The sequence below is a fragment of the Lutjanus erythropterus genome, chromosome 19 (assembly GCF_056507025.1).
Source record: "Lutjanus erythropterus isolate fLutEry1 chromosome 19, fLutEry1.hap2, whole genome shotgun sequence".
Taxonomy (NCBI): Eukaryota; Metazoa; Chordata; class Actinopteri; order Lutjaniformes; family Lutjanidae; genus Lutjanus; species Lutjanus erythropterus.
Genome location: NC_139335.1, coordinates 11,534,251 through 11,557,113, shown reverse-complemented (window position 1 = coordinate 11,557,113; position 22,863 = coordinate 11,534,251). Strand labels below are relative to the sequence as shown.

Genomic DNA, 22,863 nt, shown 5'->3' with positions numbered 1-22,863 from the left:
TTTTAAAAATGTTACTGGGTCAAGAAATAGTTGCATGTTTCAGTGAGAATGTCCAACAGAGTTTCTGAAAACTGACTTGGGAATAACATTTTTCCAGTTTCAGTGTTTTTGCAGGTCATTCCAGTCCTTGGCTGCAGCAGCCTGGAATGACGACTGTTCAATTACAATGTTTGTTTTGGAGATTTTCGACAGAATACATTGAGCGGAACGAGTGTTATAGGCAGCAGATGTGGTTTGCAGTAAGCAACACAAGTAAAGAGGAGGCGATCCAAGGAGGGTTTTGTATATGAGCATAAACCAGTGGATTTTACGCCAGTCCAGTTTTGAAAAGTGATACATCACACTGGGTTGCCAGGTCTGCGTTTTTCCCATGGAATTTGGATACTTGGATAGTACTGATGCAGGATGATTTTTTTGCTGTACTTTCCGCTGGTTGGGTTGCAATCAAATCACATTAATAATATCTATAAATTCACATCCATATTCAAAATAAAATCATTTAGTTATACCTAAATCCTTCCAAACTGACTCCAGAATAGCGCATACGCACACAGGCCTGGCACACGCCACACACACGCCCACATAACCACACACAAATACAGTGTGCCTTTGCTCCCCCACAGTTGGGCTGGTTTTGGGAAAGCGTGACCCACCAGGCTCCCAAATCTTAGATAAAACTGCCAAACCAGACTGTGCTGATCAAATTGATTTGATTCAAGAGTCTGTTCCCGCATTGCCTATTACTCACTTCAAATGTTTTCAGAAAGATATTTTAGTAATTCTTTAGCTTTAATTTGAGAACTTTTAAGACCAGAGTGCCATTTTTTTCCTGCTTGAAAACAAACCAAGCACCATTTCAACTTGCATGTCAATCAGTGTTACATCATGGGTTTTGTTGCTCTGATGGGTTGTAGGTAGTTCTGCACAATTAATCGAAATATTATTGAAATCAAAATATGGCCAAGAGCAATATTATGAACAAGAAGCTGCAGTTTTTTAATACTGAAGTACTGTAGTGCTGCAGAGATGCCCTGGCCTACTAATCTTCTCCAGATGTAAGAAAACATCATGCTTTTTTTCTGTGAAAATTAATTTGTTGATGCAAAAAGGATAATTTCCTCAATCATGAATGCTATCGCAATTACAATCACAATATTTGTCAAAATAATTGCAATAAGATTTTTTTTTCCCATATCAAGCAGCCATGGTGTTCCATCTGCACCTCTTGATATCACCCCTTGGAAATCGAAAATGAACTGAGAGATGTGAAAAGGTCTGGTGATGCCAGGCTAGCACACTCCAGCAGTACTTTAACAGAGAGCAGAGAGTCAACATGATCCACTTTATATGTCATGACTTCAGCATTGAATTACTGACGTCCCAGTGCAAGTTGAGAGCCCTAAACTAAATCTAGTAAAAAAAAAAAAAAACCTGGCTCCACAGATCCCACTGAATATTTCAGTTGTTAATTTGAGGGTCATCAGTCTCACTTATCTCATTCTTCAGGGCTTCCAAGGAAAGAATGGACCCCCCGGCCCCCCAGGCGTTGTTGGACCACAGGTAAGAGGATCAGCTAATGGTCCTAGTTAATTCCCAAGCAGACTGTATATCTGTATATCTGTATATTTCCAACAGCATGCTTTGAGATAACAATTGTGTGATGATTTGTGTTGTGTAATTTGGTTGTTTTCAGGGCAAATCTGGTGAGACAGGGCCAACTGGAGACAGAGGCCATCCAGGTTCACCAGGGCCTCCGGGTGAGCACGGTTTACCGGGAAGTGCCGGAAAGGAGGGTGCCAAGGTGAGTGGTTTTCATCATAATGTCAGGATCATAATCACTTGCCAGCATCACCTTATTACTGTTATATTAGATAAAGTCCAAGGACTCTCTCAGCAGTGCCTGAATATCTTATCTCCTGGGTCTCATCCTATCCTCTAATTTGCTAATAAATAACAGAGGAATCCTCGCCGTGTTGAGTGTATTATGGCTCATAAAAGATAAATGTTCCTTCTTGGTGTGACTTGCTGGTTGGCGTGATTTATGACTGCATAAGGGCCTGCTGTCTGCTGGCTACTTGCCTTATATCTAATCACATATGTGTGCATGTTTGGTTTCCAGGGCGACCCTGGTCCACCAGGTGCTCCAGGAAAAAGTGGCCCTGCTGGGCTTCAAGGCTTCAGAGGCAGCAGAGGGACGCCTGGTGCAATGGTAAAGCAATCATCCATCCATATATCTCACATCCTACTTCACTCAGCGTCAACGTCAGATTATATTTAAATGTCCAGCTTGCAATTAGAGCAGCATGCTGATTACATATGAGTTTTGCACACGGAAACTGAATCAGAGCAGCTCTAAAGTACTGTAATTTGTTGATGGTAAATTTGCTGCCTCTCCAGGGTCCAGCAGGTCTGAAAGGAGGAGAAGGACTACCTGGTGTTGCAGGACCTATTGTAAGTCTGATTTTGTCAAGTTGCTTCCCATCCCCCTGCTCTCTGTTCAGCTCCTATGTTATATAGAATACTAGGACATGTGAAGCAGGAGGCTGTTTCCATGGTGATCAGTAATCGTGACCACCACATTAAATCAAAGAGTAAATCATGTGACATGCCCACCTCACCTCTCTATCTCCTCTCATTTCCAGGGTGCCACTGGGGAGAGGGGCCCCGCTGGGCCTGCCGGTGCTATTGGCCAGCCAGGACGGCCTGGCGGCGTGGGTCCTGCTGGGCCGATGGGAGAGAAAGGCGAGCCAGTAAGATCTGGAACATTGCTAATTTTGTTTCTTAGGCAACAATGTTCATGGACACATACTGTACCATCATCAATTCCCACCATTGGGTAATAAACAACATGTGCTCTCGCTTTGGAATGTGTCATTATGAGACGGAGAGCAGCAGAGGTAACGGAGGCACAGAGAAAATATGAATGTGATCAAGCTGCTTTCTTGGGTGTGAGTTTCCTCCCTGGTGCAGTGCATTAATCAATGTGTCACGCTGCTATATGAGGATAATAAGTATTGTAGCATTTGCTAGATGTGCGCCGTTTTCCCATCTGTTCTCCAGGGAGAGAAGGGCCCCGTGGGGCCGGCTGGGCATGACGGGGAACCTGGACCTGTAGGTCTGCCAGGGGCTGCGGGACCTCCTGGGCCTCCAGGAGAGGACGGAGACAAGGTAGTTACACCGGAAAGCCAGCATGGCCTTCAGCACTGCTATAAAATGTCTGCTGATTTTGACCATGATCAGAGGCATTTTTTTCACGGGTGGCTGTCCAGTGAATGTGATAGCTTAAGAATACCTTGAGGGAATTTCCTCAAACTTTGCTCAAACATCCACTTGGACTCAAAGATGAACTAATTAGATTTTGGATGTCAATATGACAGGAACACCTCCAGGGAACTGAATTATATCTGGCACAAACATCCACTCAAACTCAAGGATGATCTGGTTAGAATTTGGTGGTCAGTTTTTCAGCCATAATTCGGGAATTCACACACTAATCATGACAAAATCTCACAGAAATATCTAATAGGATGAAATGATGAAGTGATGACAGTTAACACCCAAAAGATCAAAGGTCAACTTCAGTGTAACATCATAATGTTCAGCTATCAGCTCTGTCCTCCTCTGTAAAAATAGTCTCTAAGTGAACACAGCATCTATATTACTTGAAATTACTTACTGGAATCATGTGTTGTACATGTGAAAAAATACACTCAATAACTTTAATTCCTTCAGAGTCTTCACCCCATATTTCAAATGAGTCTCGATATCTGGACATACATGGATGTAAACATCAGCTTGAGTGACTGGCGGGGCGGTGATTCTAGTTGGACTTAATCGTGCATATGTGTTCACGTGTGTGCATTTGTCTCCGTAGGGAGAGACGGGAGGACCAGGCCAGAAGGGCAGCAAAGGAGACAAAGGAGAAGCTGTGAGTATGAATTTTATGTGAATAGTCCGAACATCACATCATCACCTAGCATCAGCAGGGGGTAGAGGACAAACTGGCTGATAATTGGTTTGGGGCAATTCATTGTAATAACTGTTTGTCTGGACAGTAGATCCTCTGGTGGAGTGAGCAGATGGTTTTAATCATGTCTCTCCTGCAGTGAAACAGTATTGAACTGCCCTTCTGCTTTTCTAGGGCCCTCCGGGACCCGTTGGAAGTCAAGGACCTGTGGGCCAGCCAGGACTGCCAGTATGTTATGAAAGCTCATAGTGCATCATATAGCAGCATATCACTGTATAATAAGTTGCTTTAGGTTGCGCAGCGTTCATAGTGCTGACCTGTCTGTGTATGCGTCAGGGTGCGGATGGTGAGCCAGGTCCTCGTGGACAGCAGGGCATGAATGGGCCGAAAGGAGATGAAGGACTGAGAGGCTTTAAGGGGGCAACTGGTCCTTCTGGACTACAGGTGAAATTTCCTATCCAAACTGTCTCATCGCAGATTTCACATTTATTCTGTGGTTTGTATCTGTTTCCATTTCACGCCTGAGACTGTGTTGCTCACCACACCTGTGTTTGTAGGGAATGCCGGGACCATCAGGGGAGAAAGGAGAGAGCGGGCATGTCGGCTCGATGGTGAGTGCTGCTCAGCAATCTCAGCACATATAACACTCATCTCAAGTCCACTGCAATGGTCCAGTGTCAGTCTCAAGTCTGTTCTCAACACCACTTTTCAGACATCTCACACTTTGCTGCATGATTATTATGACTTTGACTCGTCTTGCCTCGTCCTGAATATCGACTTGACTTTTCCCCACTTTCCAAACAACTTTCAATATGTGTCTCCACTTTACTCCACTTTTCTCTCCAGTGTCAAAAACAGTTTAATAGATTTTTGAAGAGAAAACATATTCATGCATTCATTAGTTGTTTTTTTTTAAAGGTCAATTTAGTTATTTATTAGGAAGGTTTAGGATCTAATGCTTCTGCAAATACTGTAGATTATATTTCTGTTCATGAGGTGAAAACTATATTTGTAAAAAATATGGACCTTTAATAATGAGGGCCCTAAACTGTGTCATGCAAGTGGCACTGAAATATCTTGTTAGTCTTAGCACCATTCTCTTATTGTGGTTCTTTCTGATGTGGTTCTGTTACCGATGCTATCAAAAGGTACAATCTAGATTAAAGCCTTACTTGACCATCCCTTTTGTTTTGGAGAAAATTAGATGATGCCCAGGAGTTGGCTAGATCAGGAGGGTACAGTGAACAGCATCTACACTAATTTTATAATTATAAACCATTAGAAGTATAACATTGAGCACTACAGGTGTAATTATGTTGCTTGATACCTGTAGATAATACAGTCCAAATAAAGTTATGAGAGCTATGAGTGCGACAGTCACCTGCGATCAGTAGAAAAAAACATTTTCAAAGGGGCAGTTCACCCCAAAATCCAAAATACATATTTTTTTCTCTTACCTGTACAGCTATTTATCCATCTAGAAAGTTTTGGTGTGACTTGTGGAGATATTGGCCATGTCTGCCCTCTCTCTAATGTAATGGAACTGGATGGCACTCATCTTGTGGTGCTCAAAACACCAGGTCATGATTTCTGGAGAGAGACAGTGTTGTTCAGTTTTTCAAATGTATTTTTTTGGTGCTTTGAGCACCACAAGCTGAATTTCATCTAGGACCATTATATTGGACAGAAGGCAGACATCTCTACAGCTGATATCTAACTCTGTAACTCACAAGAAAACTATCTAGAAAGCTAAATAGCACAGGTGCATAGGTGAACTGTCCCTTTAATGCAATCCAATCGTATTATAGAATACATCTCATGATTTCTGGAACGAGACACTGCTGTTCAGTTTTTGTAGAAAGAAAAGATTGTTAATGAGCTTTACAAAGACAAATAAATACAAAGGGAATTACATAATATATAAAGTCGAAATGATACAGAAAAAATGTCAAGCATGTATTAATTACTAAAACTCAAAAATAAATATAGTAAAAACTAACTAGCCAACCTGATCTCATCTGGCAGGTCGTTCACTCTCCTGTTGGTTGTTTTTTGGCCTTGATTCAGGAATTAGTAGCACACCGCCGCCACAGGGCTGCATTCAGGATTGTCAAGGCTTAGTAAATCAGTGATATAATCAGGGGCCAAACCCAAATGTGCTTTAAAAGTAATCATTATTTGGACTCGTATTGGATACTATGCTGCAAAATTTTGAATTAGATGAAGTTTGGAGAGGTTGTACTGAAGAATACAGCGAGTTCTAGTCATCTAAACAGGATGTACTGACAGTTTCCAGTTTCTTAGCGGATAAAAAATTGCTAATTTCTGACATGTTTTGAAGATGCAGGAAGCATGACTGAACGACTCATTTCACCTGTTGGTCAAAGTTAAGCTTGTTATCAAAGATAACACCCAGCTGGTTCACAGACAACCCACCACAGCTCTGTAAAATTTAATTAGTGCCACCTATTTATTTTGTTAGTACCAGCTGTGCTGATTCTGCTACCTTTCCCTCTGCCGATAATCATTAAAATTTACCGCCCTCAAACTACAGGCAGTGGTCTTCAGTGGGGCTTGGTTTGCCTTGTGAGGCTGTTGCACAAAAATTAAGATCAGCTGATTTAAAACAAAAAATGTATCTACCCAGACTACAGTATATGAGCCCAGAGCTGTGTTTCCATTATAATAGCCTTGACAACTCTTGACAAAACAATGAAGATCCCACATTAGCTCTGCTAAGTAGCTGTCCTCAGCACTTAACTTCATGCAAACTTGTCAACCATATTACTATGGCGTATAACATAATACTGTGTCATTATGCTGGCTGTGAAAAAATACAAAACACAAACTCTCCAGTTCACTGCTCTCTTAATTATGTTCCTCATATCTCTACAGTGTTGGTGTATCATCTTTCTGTTCATCTTTTAAAATGATATTCATAATAACGGCGGTGAAAAGAAAGAAAGCCTTTTAAACCTTTAAACCTAAAACAATCCTGAGACAGATTTCCACTGTGTGACGGTTCTCTGAGTGTGAATGACAAAACAGACCATGACTTCATGTGCAAGGAAGACGAGCCCAGAGAAAGAGGAGGTGGTCCTGTATGTAAAAAGAAGACGATGATAAAAAAAAAAAAAGAAAATCGAGAGAGTGACAGAAAGGAGGCAGTGGAGCAGTGGAGTGGAGGGAAGAGGCGGGGCACTGATTGTGAGCAGGAAGACAGTGTGACAGCTGCTAATCAGATTAGCCTCAGCCTTGGCTGTCTAATGAGCATCCTCCTTTGTGACAGTCATCTCACAACGCTGTCAACCATGAACACACGCTCAACAAGATTCTCTATAGCCCCTCTTCTCCACAGCCAGATTAGGGAGGGAATGCATCAGAATGGAACCAAAACAAAGGAGAGACAGAAAGAGAGGAGAGGAGAGATGCTGAAGACTCAGTGGGGAAGTTTCATTCATGTGTGAGCGTTGCGGATCACAGAATTCTCCCCTCTAATGCTCAAGTATCTCTCCGCCAGAAGGATATGTGTTTCCTCTAGTCCCACACAGTCTCTCTCTGGGCAGATTGTCTGTCTTTCTGTCTCAGTGTCTTTACAACACAAGGCTCCCTCCAAGACTTCAGAGTGATTCAGAGCACAGCTCAACATCTACTCAACTGAAACTGAAGCCGAGCACAGTTAGGATTAATTGCTTGGCACTCTCTTGAGCTGCACAGAAAAGTCAAATCACATGCCGTCACTGTGGCTCGGAGAATCTGGTCTTACACATCACAGGCTAGAGGTTTCTTATTAATAAGAGAGAATAAGAGAGGAGGAGGGGGGGTGGAATCAGAGCCTGTCATATTGAGGGTAATGACCTGTCTGGACGTCTTCATCATGTCACTACGATAATGATCATAGATACTGGGGCCATTACATAAGCAATCCACCATGGGCTGACTTATAACTCTCATTTCATTTAGGAGGCACCAGCCAACCCACAGCTCACACTCAGTTTATATTTCTCTGTGTGCTTTATTGATGCACTATATTCTTATTGTCTGCACCCAGATCCTAATGAAATTATTTTATGTCTCTCTCCACAGGGACCTCCAGGACAGCACGGCCCACGAGGCCCTCAGGGGCCCATAGGAGGAGAGGTAGAGTGCAGCATGACTTTTTAAAATTTATGTCTTTAAATCTGTGTTAAATTTATTAAAACAATAAATGCACCTGCACAGCCCATCTATCTGATAATGCAAATTAGCATGATCAGCATTCATAAATGTTATAATAGTATTTAATGTAGATCAATACTCAGAATTTTTTCTGTCAGATTTTAACCAGATTTTCTTGCATTTTTAACGTAATTCATAGAAACTGACACTTAGGTAACAATTATACAACTATACAACAATTATATTATAATGAGCTTCATTAGTAAATGGTAAATTGATCTGAATGAGAAATCTGAGAAATCTGTAATATATTTACTGAATCAAAATAAAATAACCACAATTTGTCATCAGAGATTAAGGAAACATGCTAAATTGAAACGTTACAGCCACAGCCGCTCTTTTCTATTCCGGGATAGAATAACTGTTGTTGTTTACCTGTTTCACATTAATTAATCAAGTCAATGCTGAATGGTCACTGAAAGAGTGTCTATTTGTGAGTCATAAGAAATCATTAATAATCTTGTAGACAGAGAGGATGTTAATGAAGGTGAAACTGAGCAATATGTTAATTGTGTCCGACAGGCAGTCACTTAACTCCAAGTCCAGCGTGTGAACTGTGTCCAGCAGTGGGCTTTTGTTTTCAGGCTGAACTTTACATTGACACGCAATTGACAGACGTAAACAGCTGATCAACTTACCGTGTAGAACTGATCACTGCCTGTTATCGATTTATGACGTTGCATTTGTCTTTCGCTCCTGCAGTTCTCCTACCGCCTGCTTGAGCTTGAGTCTGGAGAGGAGGGAGCACAGGGAAACAGTTCACTTCAATCATAGATCATTTATTAAATATGATTACAACCTATTTAATATATAGTCTATGGCTCCAACTTGCTATTTAGACTGCAGCACTCATTTTTGCACACACAATTTCTACATATTGCTCCTTCAAAGTATATATTGTATCATAACTGTTGAGACAACAATTTCATTCTGATACATTAGTAAATTATTTCATAACCATATTAAGTATTTTTTAATGATTAACAAATGACTAGTAAACCTTTCAGAAATCATTTGTAAAAAAAAAAAAAATGTAACACTGTTACCATTAATAAATATCCTTTGGATATTATAAAATGCAACTGATGATTATAATGGTTAAAATCAAGTTTTCATAGCAAAAGCATCTCAAACAGTATCATTAATGTATTAATGATGGTTATTATAAAGCGTTACAGACAATTAATCATTCTCATTGTTAATTTTGTATTTTAAGATATGTCCAAAATCTGACTTGCACAAATGCTGTTTTGAAATTAAACACACCCTGTGCGAAAATTGGAGGTCTGATATTTTCAGCCAATGGTAGCTTCACGCCTCTGGGACTCATAAAGAAAACATGACGGCGTATCTGCTTTGGTATCAAAAGGATCTCCATTCAATACAAAGTGTTATCTAAATTTCAAACTGAACCATAGCTTATCCTCACACACCTCAGATATTTTATATCCTCCAGTCCCTCATCTCTTCATGTAGTCTCCTCATTTGAACACTTCCTGCCACAGACCCTCCACTGCTTTTGAAACTTGAATTATTAAATAGTATTAGAATATAATCCCTGGGAGAGAGTTATATTTACTGCTCTATGAATCATTAAGAAGTATTAGACTATCATCCCTAAGAGGCAGTTATATTTACCTCTAGTAATGGCCGTCTCTCCACAGCCTCTCACACCGGTCAATTATTCAGCAGCAAGCTGCAGAAATCTGTGTGAGCCACGCTAGTGCTTCATCACAGGAAGCATGGAAAAACAGCAGTGGGGAGATGGTGGGATTCATAAATGGATTGAATAGTGAAAAAGAGCGAAATGGGGTGGGATGGCATGTGAGGGAAGCGGTTGACAGCAGGTGCTCAGTAGTAGTGCGTGGCTGTACTCAGCTCTCATGTTTGTGCACTCTACCGAAGACATGCTTTTACTGAGTTTGTCTCCAGACACAAAGCGCAATCCGCTGACATACATGCGTGCACACCAACATGCATGCACATACACACACAGAAACAAACAAACAAACTGATTGAGAGAAAGGAAACAGAATCCACCCTACTGTGACTCACACACTATCCACATATCAAACCTGACACTCAATATTTTTCCTTGTGTTGTGATAATTCTGTTCCAGTTTCAGCTTTCTGTGAGCAGAACTGCTGAAAAAACAAAACAGAAAAAACATACCGCACCAAGAAGTTGATTTTCAAAAATCAAATGAATATTTTAAGCTTGGCCTTGTTTTATAATATTTTAGTTCAAGCTGTTCTCTTCCTCCTGTCACAGGGCCCACCTGGAATGCCTGGTGGAGTCGGACAGCCTGGATCCGTTGGAGAGAAGGTCAGCATTTCCCATTAGCAACTACACAGTTTGCCTGTGTGTGTGTGTGTGTGGTGTGTCTTTAACTTACCGAATGTTCCATCTCTACCAGGGGGAGGATGGAGAAGCTGGAGACCCCGGCCCAGCTGGAGAGCTTGGCATTGCTGTGAGTCACGTTGCCTCCATCTCTTCTTTCTGTCTCGCTCAACCTCGTCTTTTCTCCGCCTTTTAATTGATTGTCATTTCATATGCTGGTGTCCCAGGGTAGTAAAGGCGATGTGGGAGAGAAGGGTGACTCTGGCCCTCCTGGTGCAGCTGGGCCTCCAGGACCCAGAGGAACACCAGGGGAGGACGGGCCCAAAGGCAACCTTGTGAGTCTTTGTCTCTTCGGATCAGTGACTTTTTCCTGCTCTGGTTGTCGAATCAGTCAGTCTGTTAATGTCATGCAATACATACAATGGTTTCTGACTCAGTGTTTCTGCCCACAGGGCCCTATTGGATTCCCCGGAGATTCAGGACCCCCTGGAGAACCTGGTGTTAATGTCAGTATTTCTATTACTATTGTTTTAATAATGACAATAATAGTAATAATTTTATTTCTATAGCACTAGGTCTGCACAATTAATCAAAATAATATTGAAATTGCAATATGGTCAAGTGCAATGAATCCAAATCGAAGGTGCAATTTTTTGATAAAGACAAAATGTGCGAGAAAACATCATTATAATAAAGTACTGTAGTGCTGCAGAGATGCCCTGGCCTATAAATCTTGTTCTCCAGATGTAAGAAAATGTGTTTGGTACAGACCCCAAATGTCACATCATCATGATTTTTGAGAATTGGGATGCAAAAGTGATCTCTGCCACTAATCGTGAATCATACCACATTCGCAATATCTGTCAAAATAAAAAAAGAGTTTACAGAGTGCTTTGACATACAAAGCAAGAATAGGAGGCCCAGGAGGCCATATAACACCAGAAAGACAAACAGTAAGGCAAAACAGAAGCAAGACAAAGTTAAGGTCAAATTAAAAGGAAAAGCAAACGATGCAAAAACATAGTACAGAGAAGACAGAACAGTAAAAGAGATAAGAACAATAAAAACATGTCAATATAAATAAATACAAATAAAAAGAATGAAACAATAAAAAGAATCACATAAAAGCAAGCCTATAAAATGGGTTTTAAGAAGTGATTTAAAAGATGCTGCTGATTCTTGGAGACTTATTTTCCTCAGGCTGGTCGTTTCAGCCCAAGGGGCCCTGATAGTAACAGTATGGACAACTTTAATTTAAGTCTCAATGCCAGCCAGAGGGGCCCCACCGTAGGATATAACCCTGTGAACTGGCGAACTGGCTGCCCCATCCTGGCTTCCCTCCATTGGCTCCCTATGCGTTTTAGAATTGATTTTAAGATTTTACTCATCACTTCTAAAGCCCATCTGCGTCTGGCCTCAAGCTACATAGCTGAAATGTTCCTTGGGTGGGTCCCTCCTGGCTGTTGCAAAGTCAAAGCTCAAATCTAAAGGCGACCATGCTTTTGACATTAAATCACTTCTTAAAACCCATTTTTATAAACTTCTTCTTCTGTGATGTCATCTTTTTTCAGTCTTTTTAATCCATTATTCTTTTTATTTCTATTTATTTATTTATTCATACTGACATAATGCAACATTGTCATTTATTCTTTCAATTCTGTTGTTAGTTTTTATTGTTCGTATTGTTCTTTTTTCTTTGTTTTTGTGTCTTTTGGTTCGTGTTATAATTTCAACTCAATTTTAGCTTAATTCTGTCCTGCTTTTGTCTGGTCTCACTGTTTTGACTTGCTATTGTTGCCTCCTGATAGTCCTGCTCTGGCTTTGTTTGTAAAAGCACTTTGTAAACTCTGTTTTTGAATGTATAAATAAAGCTATTATTATCAAGTTATTATTCTTCTAAACAACATCTTATCATCAATGTAGGGAGTAGATGGAGCACCAGGGCCTAAAGGAGACAATGGAGAATCTGGCAAAGCAGTAAGTAACTAGCTGGACATGTTAACAACACTTGTAGTCTTGTATGCCTCGCTGAAGTTTTCATTATATGTGATATATTGAGGTTCTGCTTCTTCATCATTATGGCTGCAAATGCATTTCTGTTTTTCTTTCTGTGCAGGGACCTCCAGGAGCCTCTGGAGAGCCAGGTCCTACAGGACCTCCTGGACGGAGGGTGAGTTAAGCATATCCTATATGTTTATGTGCATGTATCTGTATGTAGCCAGTGGCCATGTGTGTTTGGTTGTATTTAAAAGCTTTTGCCATCATCTCAGTAACCTTGTCTTTCTCAACCCCAGGGTCATATAGGTCCTGCAGGAAAAGAAGGGAAACAAGGCATGAAGGGAGCCAAGGTAAAGACAGTAACTGGAACTGAGCTCTGTCCTTGTCCATGGTGCCTTTCTGATCCATCTCTCCCCTAATGCCTCACTGTCTATGTCTGTTCCTTTGCTCTGTAGGGGGCAACAGGAACCCCAGGTCCAGCAGGGAAGACAGGCCCAGTGGGACCCCAAGGACAGCCAGGGAGGCCTGGTCCAGAAGGTCTTCGAGGCATTCCAGGTCCCTCGGTCAGTATACAGTCTGAGTCGGAAGCAATGTCATTAAATAAACAGTCATCAGAATTAGGTACTGTTTACATTTAATCAGCATATCGTAACCTGATATTTAATTAATATGTTTACTTTCTAGGGTGAGCAAGGGTTAAACGGCCCGCCAGGACAAACCGGACCACCAGGACCAATTGTAAGATTGTTATATTCCTATTTAATGAGAGGGGGGATTTGGGACAGTTGTAATCATAAATCAGGATTCCCAACGCAACTGAGCCATGTGTCACATACTACATGGACAGTATTGGCAAACTAATACATCTGTCGTTGTTAATAACAGGGGCCACCAGGACTTCCAGGTTTAAAAGGAGACCCTGGAAACAAGGGAGATAAAGTAAGTGTTTGAACTTTGAGAGAGAAAACAACTTCTACCAGTCTGAACCCTGGGAAACAATGAACCATGATGAACCATGTTTCTGTCTGCAGGGTCATGGTGGGCTGATCGGCCTAATTGGCCCCCCGGGAGAAGCAGGTGAGAAGGGAGACAGAGGCCTGCCAGGGAGCCAGGGTGCACAAGGGCCCAAAGGAGATGAGGTACATGTCTTTGCAAAATGATGCATCTGATACACTTCTACACAAAGAAAGTTCAGTTCACTAACAAGATATGCTTGTCCTTATGTCTAGGGTGTGTCCGGCCCACCTGGTCCCACTGGTCCACTGGGACCACCTGGACTCTCTGTAAGTGATGTAGCTGTTACAACAATATGTATAAAAATATGTATGTCTTCAGTATCTTCAGTATCTTCAGTAAACCTCATAATGAGTCTGGACAAACATGGGTGTTAACTGCCTATTCCAACTTTAAAGAAAACATCACTAAGTATGGTCATTCTTCTATGACTCTGGTGTAAACTGGCTGATCAGTTCAACAGTGAAACTCAACAAATGATTATTTAAAGGTCATGTGAGATTTGGATACCAGGTATTTAGCCGATGAATCCCTCTGCAGAGAGCAGAGCACCAGTTCTATCCACAGAGTGTACAGTTCTGTTATTACCCCTTCTTATTCAGTAGTGTAAGTAATAATTTTGACTATTACTTGCCATGTTGCTAAGCAGGAGTAATCAGATAGTTTTCTAAACTTTCACAGATTTTGTCTTCTTATTGCTTACTTACTCCTCCTCTTCACTCTCAGGGTACAGCTGGTGAGAAAGGATCGAAGGGAGAAACGGTGAGTCCAGTCATCTGTCTTATTTATATATTGCCATTCCTATACTCACACTTCAGCTTGGTTAGCAGCTGCTGCGAACATATGCTTGGTAAGAGAGAAAAAGTGTGTTTGTTGGCTTAAATGTACCATGCTTCATAATCATAATGCTCTGCTGTGTTTACCGCATGTCTTTGGAACTAAAAGCCTGCTGTACAGCCACGCTTGCCTTGTGTGTGATTTTTCCATTGGGCCCTTTTAATAGGATTTGGTTGTGGTGTGTGTGATGTTATGAAAACCACTATAGTGTGTCTTGAGAGCCAAGGCTTTGACCACAGAGTGCTGATGCACACAGCTGGATAATCCTATAAAGCAACAGCCATATCTGCCTGGATAAAGCTGGGCTTTAGCCAAGTGGCGTGAGTGAGGCTCCAGGTGAGACATGATTGACACAAAGTTTTGTCCTCTCCTATCCTCCAGGGTGCTGTTGGTCCCAGAGGAGATACAGGCCCTGTTGGCCCCCCAGGAGCCCCGGTGAGTACCCCCAGTGATACATATCATGCCCTTCTCAGTGGCAGCTGTATCTCCCTTCCTTTCTCCTCTGTCACCTCTTGCTCACCTCTTTGCGCTACCTCCAGGGACCCCCTGCTACAATGGTGGAGCCCCTACCTATCAGGGAGGGCAGGCGGAAGAGAAGAAGGCACTCCGATCGGGGAGGAGGAGCAGCTCCATCCAAGGAGGAGGATGCGGATATGGAGGAGTTCCTCCAGGGAGATCAGCCTCTGGAGGACCCAGAAGGAATGGAAGAAGTCTTTGCCACCCTATCCTCAATGAAAACAGAGGTGGAGCTGATGAGGAGGCCCCTGGGAACCTTTGAGAGCCCCGCCCGGACCTGCAAAGAGCTCATGATGGTGCAACCTGACTACAAAGATGGTAAGCAAAGACATTGCTTCATAATTGATGCCTATTTCACCACCAAACCAAGGTTCTATCTAAGAAAAACTCGTTGAGAAAACTGGACATATTTCAGACATATTGCTTGTTTACTTATTTATTATTTATTGTTTTTATTGATGCATCTTTCTATTTCGCGATCCACTTCACTGCTGTTACACTGCAGATTTCCCCGTAGTGGGACTAATAAAGGATTATCTTATCTTAAATATGCACACATCCTCTAACACAGGGATTCTCAGCCTTTTCAAGTTGTGATCTCCTCACCCCAACACCCTCGCAAACACAATATAGAACATTGGTACAGGCAATGTAGTGTAAATACAATTCTCCAGTTTAAAAAATGGCATCATTTCCCATCATGCCTTGTCTTTGAGTGAGTAATTTATTAAGTTTTATGTTACAAAATTCAAATGTTGCTTTTTGTTAGTGTTTGTTTCTGTTCAGAACATGGGGGTTTATGTTGGTAACTGTCATCTTTGACACAATTATTTTATTTATGTTTTTTCTCCACCACCATCTGGTTTCGACCCCGAGGTGGAGAATCACTGCTCTAACAAACACACTTTTTAAGTCAAAAGGTTGTTTAGTTTGCTTTTTTTTTTTTTTTTTTTAAATTATCTTGTTACCATAGATGAGTTCATTATATCAACATCTAGTGCTTATTGATGCCCTTTGTCTGTGTGCTTTGTAGGAGACTACTGGATTGATCCTAACCAGGGCTGTCACAGAGACTCCATCAAGGTTTACTGTAACTTCACAGCTGATGGAGAGACATGTCTCTACCCTGACAAGAGGATTGAGATGGTAAGTCTCCCAATCTCTCGCTGTCAGCCTTTACAAAGCCGACCTCGTCATATTACATCAGAGCACAAATCACTCCGTGTCCCCTGAGCCTAAAATTCTGCTCAACATCCTCTGTCTCCCTCTGTGTCTAGGTGAAATTAGCAGCGTGGAACAAAGAGAAGCCAGGAAGCTGGTACAGCCAATACAGGAAAGGCAAGCAGGTACAAAAAAACAAATCAAACATCACCTCCCACCATTAATCTTAGCTGGCTCCAAATATCAAGCGGTCTTTTTCAGCTAAATTTCTCCTCCTAATTGAGAGAGCTTGAATGATATTCATGCATATGATTGATATGTGAGGATTTGTACGAGTGCGTTCACATGAATGTGTAGGCATGTGTGTGTGTTCAACCGTGTGCACATTTTTCTTTATTTGTAAATCTACGCACCGTATAATTTGGTATTAATTTATTAGACCATGTGCAGTGAGAGAGCTGAATTGATATCGCCAGCAGTTGATTTGAGGATGACTCACACAAAGCCATTGGCAGCTCTGTCTCATTGACTAGCATTCAGGGCAGCACGCTCACAGCGCTGGCCTTTCATGTGCACCTGATCAGAGGTCTCATAACCCTCTCAGATAATCACAGAGCTGCCAGCACCATTGTAATTCACAGGCTTTCTCATGTCCTTGAATCCTGGAATCTGCTGTTTTTTTTTTATCTTTCCTTAATTTCCTTCCTTCCTACTTGACTTTCCCTGGCTGTTCAGACTCTGATGAGAAGTTGCTGTAACTTTTTCACCCTTGCTTATGTAAACCCCTTCATCAGCACAAGCTGGGAGATTTGTACTTTCATATTTGTCTGACAGATTATGAGCTCAGACATGTTTTTCTGTGGCTTCATCGCTTTGAGAGAAAACCTGTTTTTGTGTATTTTTTCTCAGTGAGATTTTGTGTCATTTAAGGGTAATGCTGTTTTAAACTTGTGGCCATTTCCCTGCCTATGCAGTACACTAATGCCTATGTATGTGTGCCATCCAGTTCTCCTACAATGACAGGGATGGGAACCCTGTACATGTAGTTCAGCTGACCTTCCTGAAGCTACTGAGTGCCACGGCCAAGCAGAGCTTCACCTACACCTGCCAGAACTCGGCAGGCTGGTTTGACAGCACCGCCCGCTCCTACCAGCATGCCCTCCGTTTCCGGGGCAGCAATGATGAGGAGCTGACACAAGCCAAAAGCCCCTTCATCAATGCAGTGCATGATGGTTGCCAGGTCAGTGCAGGGGCATGCAGGGACAGGAACTAGCTGGACAGATAATGAAACTAATGTGTTTATGTGTTACTGTGGTCTGCTGGTGCTTGATTTAATAACTGGGTAGCCATCAAATCACCGACTAAAATACAGATTTAGGCCAGAGTGACTGGGGAGAGCTAGTTAGTTGAATTAAGTCAAGCAAATTGTAGTAATTGCTTTAATTTTTGTCTTTCAGTTCCGGAAAGGTCAGGAAAGGACTGTTCTAGAGATTGACTCCCCCTCGGCAGAGCTGCTCCCTATTATGGATGTGGCTCCAGCAGACTTTGGCAACAGCAACCAGAAATTTGGATTCCAAGTTGGACGAGTATGCTTCAACGGTTAACATCTTGCCAACGACAAACAAGCGACACACAGCAAGTTTTCAGACAAAGAAACTGGACTTTGACCGCTGACCCAAGCAATATTTATTGTATAATGTTCCTGTATGTGGTGGGTTTGTGGTATATTATTTAAGACTCTTCAATGGCCACGTCCTGTGGCTTTTCAACAATGAGAAGAACGGCAAGAAAGAGGATATGCACCAGTGGGAACAAAGCACATTTACCAAAGGGAAATATTCCAATTAGTATATTTAATTTGAAGTGTTTTTGTGTTCTTTTTCTCTCACTCTTTGAGTGTGCTGTATCCTCTAGAATTACGAGGAGTGCACCACTTGACAATGACCACTTGTAAACAAGGCAGATCTGCCCGATCACGGAAAGGAGACTGTCTGTCATTCTGTGGTATGGGTCAGTTAAGTGTGATTTTTCAGACCATGGATGAATTAGTTGCTACCTAATGTTTTACACAGACTGCAGCTGAATAAATCAGAGACGCAGTCATACTCATTTGCATGCTCAGATTTCACTATAATGACAATTGCATAGCAGTTGTGAACTAGCCTAGCATATTAATTCCACACAAGCACAGTAATTAATTTCCTGTGTGCAGGAATGATAAATTGTCCTTTTTACCCTTCAACTGCAGTTTGCTCAGTGAATTACCTTGATTAGTATTCAATAGGCGTAGCTAGTTATTGAACCCGACACTTACTTGAACGGATAAGGTTGTTTCCTTTATTGGACTGCTTCCCTCCACGGGCTTGATAATAAGCTTTTTGAGCCCTCTGTGTTTCCAAGGACTATAGTGCTGTATGTCAGACTAACATCCTTCCTACATACCTGCTATGACATACCTCAGCAACTAGGTTGGGGATATTTCAGGGCAAAAATTAAGAGCATGCTGATTAAAATGTTCTCTAGTCTTAACTGCAGTCCTTTATACCAGGAGACGTTTCATGGATCTCTTGAAAGCGTTTTATAATTGCCGACATAACCTGTCTTCAGTTTTCTTCCCTACTCAGAGGTTTTTGTTGCTCGGTTTTGTTCATATGTTGAAATTTCGACAGAGTATGTTGCTGTTAATGTGACATGATTTGCTCTTCAGTGGTGCTAAAGATGATTCTGTTATTTTTGTGTCACTGTGTTTGTGTGTCTCTGTGGGCAGGATTATAGGACTAGAGAGGGAGAGGGTTATTGCTCTTTCAGCGGCAGGAAACACCCTCAAAGGCTGGGGACGAGTCTACTGTGTTTTTTGCACATCTTCTGGCTGATTGTGCCAATTTCACAGTGCCAGTGAATGGAGGTTAGGGGCGGTTCAGAGAAATGTGGCTTAGCGCTTTAAAGGGAAAATCCACTCTTAAAGCGAATTTGCATTGTGCTGTTTCATTGATTTTGGATAGTAAATCCAGTAAAATAGCAATTATGCAATATCAAGTATGGAGATAATGACGGCATCAGGTTTCGAGAACTTGATGCATTGATATTTTTAAAGGGGTAGTTCTGATTATTTGAAGTGGAGCTTGTGAGGTACTTATCAATAGTCAGAGTATTATCTGCAGTAGATGCTGCTCGACACACCCCCAGTTTGGAGAAGAGGAGTACCAGCATCAGCAACCAAAGGTACTTTAGCCACTTAAAAAAAAGATCCACCCAAAAAATCAATATTGGTTCATCCCCGTAGCTCAGCTGGTAGAGCATGTGCTCCATGTACCAAGGCTGTGACTTTACTGCAGTGGCCTGGGTTCGATTCCAGCCCCCGGGTCTTTGCTGTGTGTCGTCCCCACTCTCCCACATTTCCTGTCTATCTACAGCTGTCATATCCAATAAATGAAGGCAAAGAGGCCAGAAAAATCAATACCAGTTTAAGTGTACGCTACATTTAGAATATATTCACTGTTTGACTTCGCTGTCAGTAGGGCTGGGTATCGTTAAAAAAATTATGATATCAGTACCAATTCTTTTTCTTTATAGAGAACGCTGTGGTGATGCAGTTTCTTGATCTGGGTACAAAATGGATTGAATTCAGGTATCGTTTCACTGGAGAAGTTTCTATAATACTTGGTACTGGGACATTTCAATCAGTACATTAGAGATATTACTGATACCCAGCCCTAGCCGCCAGGAAAAAGTAAAGGATAATGCACAGCAGGGGTTACTTCATTATTATGAAATAAACCCTGACAGGGTGATGCAGTCTTGAATCATCCTGAAGGGGTTTATTTCACAATAATGACCTGCTCACGGTATTATTATCCCACTAATTACATGGTTACTTACCAAAAAATAAATAAATAAAATTTGACGCAAAATATTGATTTAGAAATGATTTAATTTCTCTCAAACACAGGAGTTTGTTGTTTATCGCTGCATTGATTTGTTAGATTGTTTGTGTTATTGTGTGATGCACAAATCACAAGAGAGCACAATATTTGGCTTGTATAATGGTATCGGAAAAGGTTGTCTGACGGTGAGGGAAAGTGGTAGAAATTTTCTAAATATAGCGTACACTTAATTTAATATTGATCTTTTTAGGTGAACCTTTTTTAAGTACTTAAGTATATTTTGTTGCTGATCCTGTCCACAGCAGTTCATGGCTTCTGCTTCTCCAACGTGGGGACATGCTGACCTCCATCTATCTACAACCCCACATCAAATAATCCAAACTATCCCTTTAATGTTTCTTTCAATTTACCTTTAAAACTTGTTGAGCTGCAAATCAGAAATTGCTGTCACATCCCAGTAAAATTACCATGCATGCTATTATAGTGCCATGTTATTGCATTATTCACCGTCTGTGAAGCAGCTCCAGGATTTGTTTTTAGATGACATTATTACTACAGTCTGTCTCTGCATGTCAGCTTAAACAGACTCCTGTGAATTAACAAAACAGAGCTGTGAAACATTACCAAAATGGCATGCATGCATGTGAATTCTATTTTACTGTTGATTTTCCCTTTAGCAAATCACATTCCTTAACGCTCTGTCTGCCTCCTCCAACTCAAACAGTAGACTGTGTATCCAGTACGTGTAATTTTTCACTTTTGCGGTTCAATTTGTTTCATAGCATTTAAACATTCCAGTAATTAACTCCTCTCCTCCTGTCCCATCCTGCACTGCCCCTCCTGTGTATAGTGTTGTTGTACTAATTTTATATACTGTACAGTTATTCTGAGGACTTTATGAGCAGTAACCTGTTGCCTGAATGAAAAACAAATGTATTTGTCAAAAATTGATGTGCGAATAAAAACAAACAAGAAATCATGCTGTTTTCCCTTTCCTCTGCAGACTCCTACAGGTGGGTTAGAACAATATCTGTGACAGCGTGTGGCAGCCTGCAGTGTCCAGTCAGTGTAATAGACAAACAAGCCTCTTCATTACAAACTGGTTCTGCAACATTCACTCAACAAGCATGCAATCAGAATCCTCACACAGCCGATGTAATCAACTCTGATTTGCTCCCCCAGTTCATTTATTTCAATTAGCCCTGTTTCAGTCCTCAAGAGGGAAGTTGGAGAGGAGACAGAGGCGAGGGAAGGATGGAAGGATGGATGTTGGGAACAAAGGAAGAGGTCAGTAATGAAATGGCTCAGGATAAGAAACGCAGCCGTGGAGATTTGGTCTGTTTGGTGGAGGTAGCAAGAGCTGTGCTGATGGATATTAATGCGAGACAGACAAAGAGAGATGGTGAAAGTCCCGATGATGACTTTATTTCAAACCACCTTTTGTTTAAAACCATTTCATCATCGCTCCTTTCCCACACACTCTCTGTCTGCCTGCGTATCTCTGTTCCTATCACAAACGCACAATAATTGCTTTTTGCTCCTTTTGCGCAGACATACACACACATGTACACAGGCACACTCTACAGCACACATATAAGTACAAGGCGTTCATCCCCTTTGGGGCCCATTGTTCAAGGTTAGCGTCAATGGCAGAATAAAGGTTACCATGTTATTCTTTTCTCCTTTCTGCTCTCTTCCACTCAATTGAATTTTAACCACACTAAGCTCCTGACCAGGAAAGGTCATCTGTTGCCACTACCTCAGAATAATGATCAAGCAGAAGAGCAGTGTGACTATCAATATGGTATTTCCATGGTACTATGTTTTTTTCCCTCTCTCCCATTCGACTCTAGTGCCACCACTCCTATGACATTTTGTCCCCAAAGTCTTGTATATTTTCTGCTGAGGGCTGAACGTTGGTTAGACAGCATTCGCTACACAATTATTATCTCTGCCGAGAGCTGAAAATCTACACGATAGACTAATAAACAAGAATAAACCCTGAGAATTGAGTTGTCAAACATGACAGTGATTTGGAAACCACTGATAGACAGTCTCCTCACCGCACAGAGATAAATCAGCTTGAGCACAGCGTTGAGAAGAGCCAGCTGATCCTGGAGCTGAGCTTTGTCAAAGCTTTTGGGAAATCTCATGGAAATGCACTCCCACATGAGAAAAGTTCTATTTTATGCTCACAAATACAAACATACGACAAAATTACAACAGTGCTGAAAAGTGTGGATGGATTTCCTGCACCTGGACTAGAAAACAATCTCAAACTAAATATTGTTTAACTAATTCCCTGTTTCAGAAATCCCTGGTTCATCTGACAAACGAAACAAAATTACAATCTAAAATACTGCATGGAAGTTGTGCAGGAAAACAGGAAGCTTGTCCTGTCAGTATCTGTCTTTTAAACATTGGTCTTTCAAAAACAAGATGCTCTCTTTCTTCTGTTATTTTCTGATTCATCCCTTCCATAAAGGTCCAGTGTGTAAGATGTGAGGGGATTTATTGGCAAAATATGGCAGAAATGGAAAACAACAGTGCACAATCTGGCTGGACCTGCTGCACCCCCAACACAGAAACCTCTCCAGTGATACTCCAGTGCACTCATCCATGCCTGGTAAAAAGTTGTTCTCTTGCAATTCCTCTCCTTTCCAATTTTCTTCTTCTTTTTTTCTGAGTTTAAAGGGACAGTTTACCACAAAATCAAATAAATCATATGTTTCCTCTTACCTGCAGTGCTATTATCCAACTAGATTTTTTTGGCGTTGCAGAGCTGTTGAGTTTAAAGTTTAGACGATATCTTCTGTCCAATGTAATGGGACTAAATGGCACTCGGCTTGTGGCGTTCAAAGCACTAAAAAAGTACATTTCAAAAACAGCAGTGTTTCTTTCCAGACCTGGTTATTCATTTTTGGAAA

The 22,863-nt window shown here is 41.4% G+C and overlaps 1 protein-coding gene across 1 annotated transcript in view; it reads left to right on the top strand.

Annotated features, from left to right (window-relative positions):
* The window catches only part of col5a3a (collagen, type V, alpha 3a), a 59,369-nt gene extending 41,688 nt beyond the window's left edge, over window positions 1-17,681 (top strand). Inside the window, exons 38-67 of the mRNA XM_084745279.1 lie at window positions 1,507-1,560; window positions 1,694-1,801; window positions 2,120-2,209; window positions 2,398-2,451; window positions 2,643-2,750; window positions 3,061-3,168; window positions 3,875-3,928; window positions 4,142-4,195; window positions 4,304-4,411; window positions 4,525-4,578; window positions 8,054-8,107; window positions 10,458-10,511; window positions 10,603-10,656; window positions 10,754-10,861; window positions 10,979-11,032; window positions 12,450-12,503; window positions 12,643-12,696; window positions 12,821-12,874; window positions 12,980-13,087; window positions 13,209-13,262; window positions 13,410-13,463; window positions 13,556-13,663; window positions 13,754-13,807; window positions 14,265-14,300; window positions 14,757-14,810; window positions 14,915-15,209; window positions 15,925-16,037; window positions 16,169-16,237; window positions 17,059-17,292; window positions 17,510-17,681. Of these exons, the coding sequence (XP_084601405.1) occupies window positions 1,507-1,560; window positions 1,694-1,801; window positions 2,120-2,209; window positions 2,398-2,451; window positions 2,643-2,750; window positions 3,061-3,168; window positions 3,875-3,928; window positions 4,142-4,195; window positions 4,304-4,411; window positions 4,525-4,578; window positions 8,054-8,107; window positions 10,458-10,511; window positions 10,603-10,656; window positions 10,754-10,861; window positions 10,979-11,032; window positions 12,450-12,503; window positions 12,643-12,696; window positions 12,821-12,874; window positions 12,980-13,087; window positions 13,209-13,262; window positions 13,410-13,463; window positions 13,556-13,663; window positions 13,754-13,807; window positions 14,265-14,300; window positions 14,757-14,810; window positions 14,915-15,209; window positions 15,925-16,037; window positions 16,169-16,237; window positions 17,059-17,292; window positions 17,510-17,656 (2,604 nt within the window). The 3' untranslated portion in view covers window positions 17,657-17,681. The remainder of the gene's footprint in view (window positions 1-1,506; window positions 1,561-1,693; window positions 1,802-2,119; window positions 2,210-2,397; window positions 2,452-2,642; window positions 2,751-3,060; window positions 3,169-3,874; window positions 3,929-4,141; window positions 4,196-4,303; window positions 4,412-4,524; window positions 4,579-8,053; window positions 8,108-10,457; window positions 10,512-10,602; window positions 10,657-10,753; window positions 10,862-10,978; window positions 11,033-12,449; window positions 12,504-12,642; window positions 12,697-12,820; window positions 12,875-12,979; window positions 13,088-13,208; window positions 13,263-13,409; window positions 13,464-13,555; window positions 13,664-13,753; window positions 13,808-14,264; window positions 14,301-14,756; window positions 14,811-14,914; window positions 15,210-15,924; window positions 16,038-16,168; window positions 16,238-17,058; window positions 17,293-17,509) is intronic.
* Window positions 17,682-22,863: the final 5,182 nt, after the last annotated feature.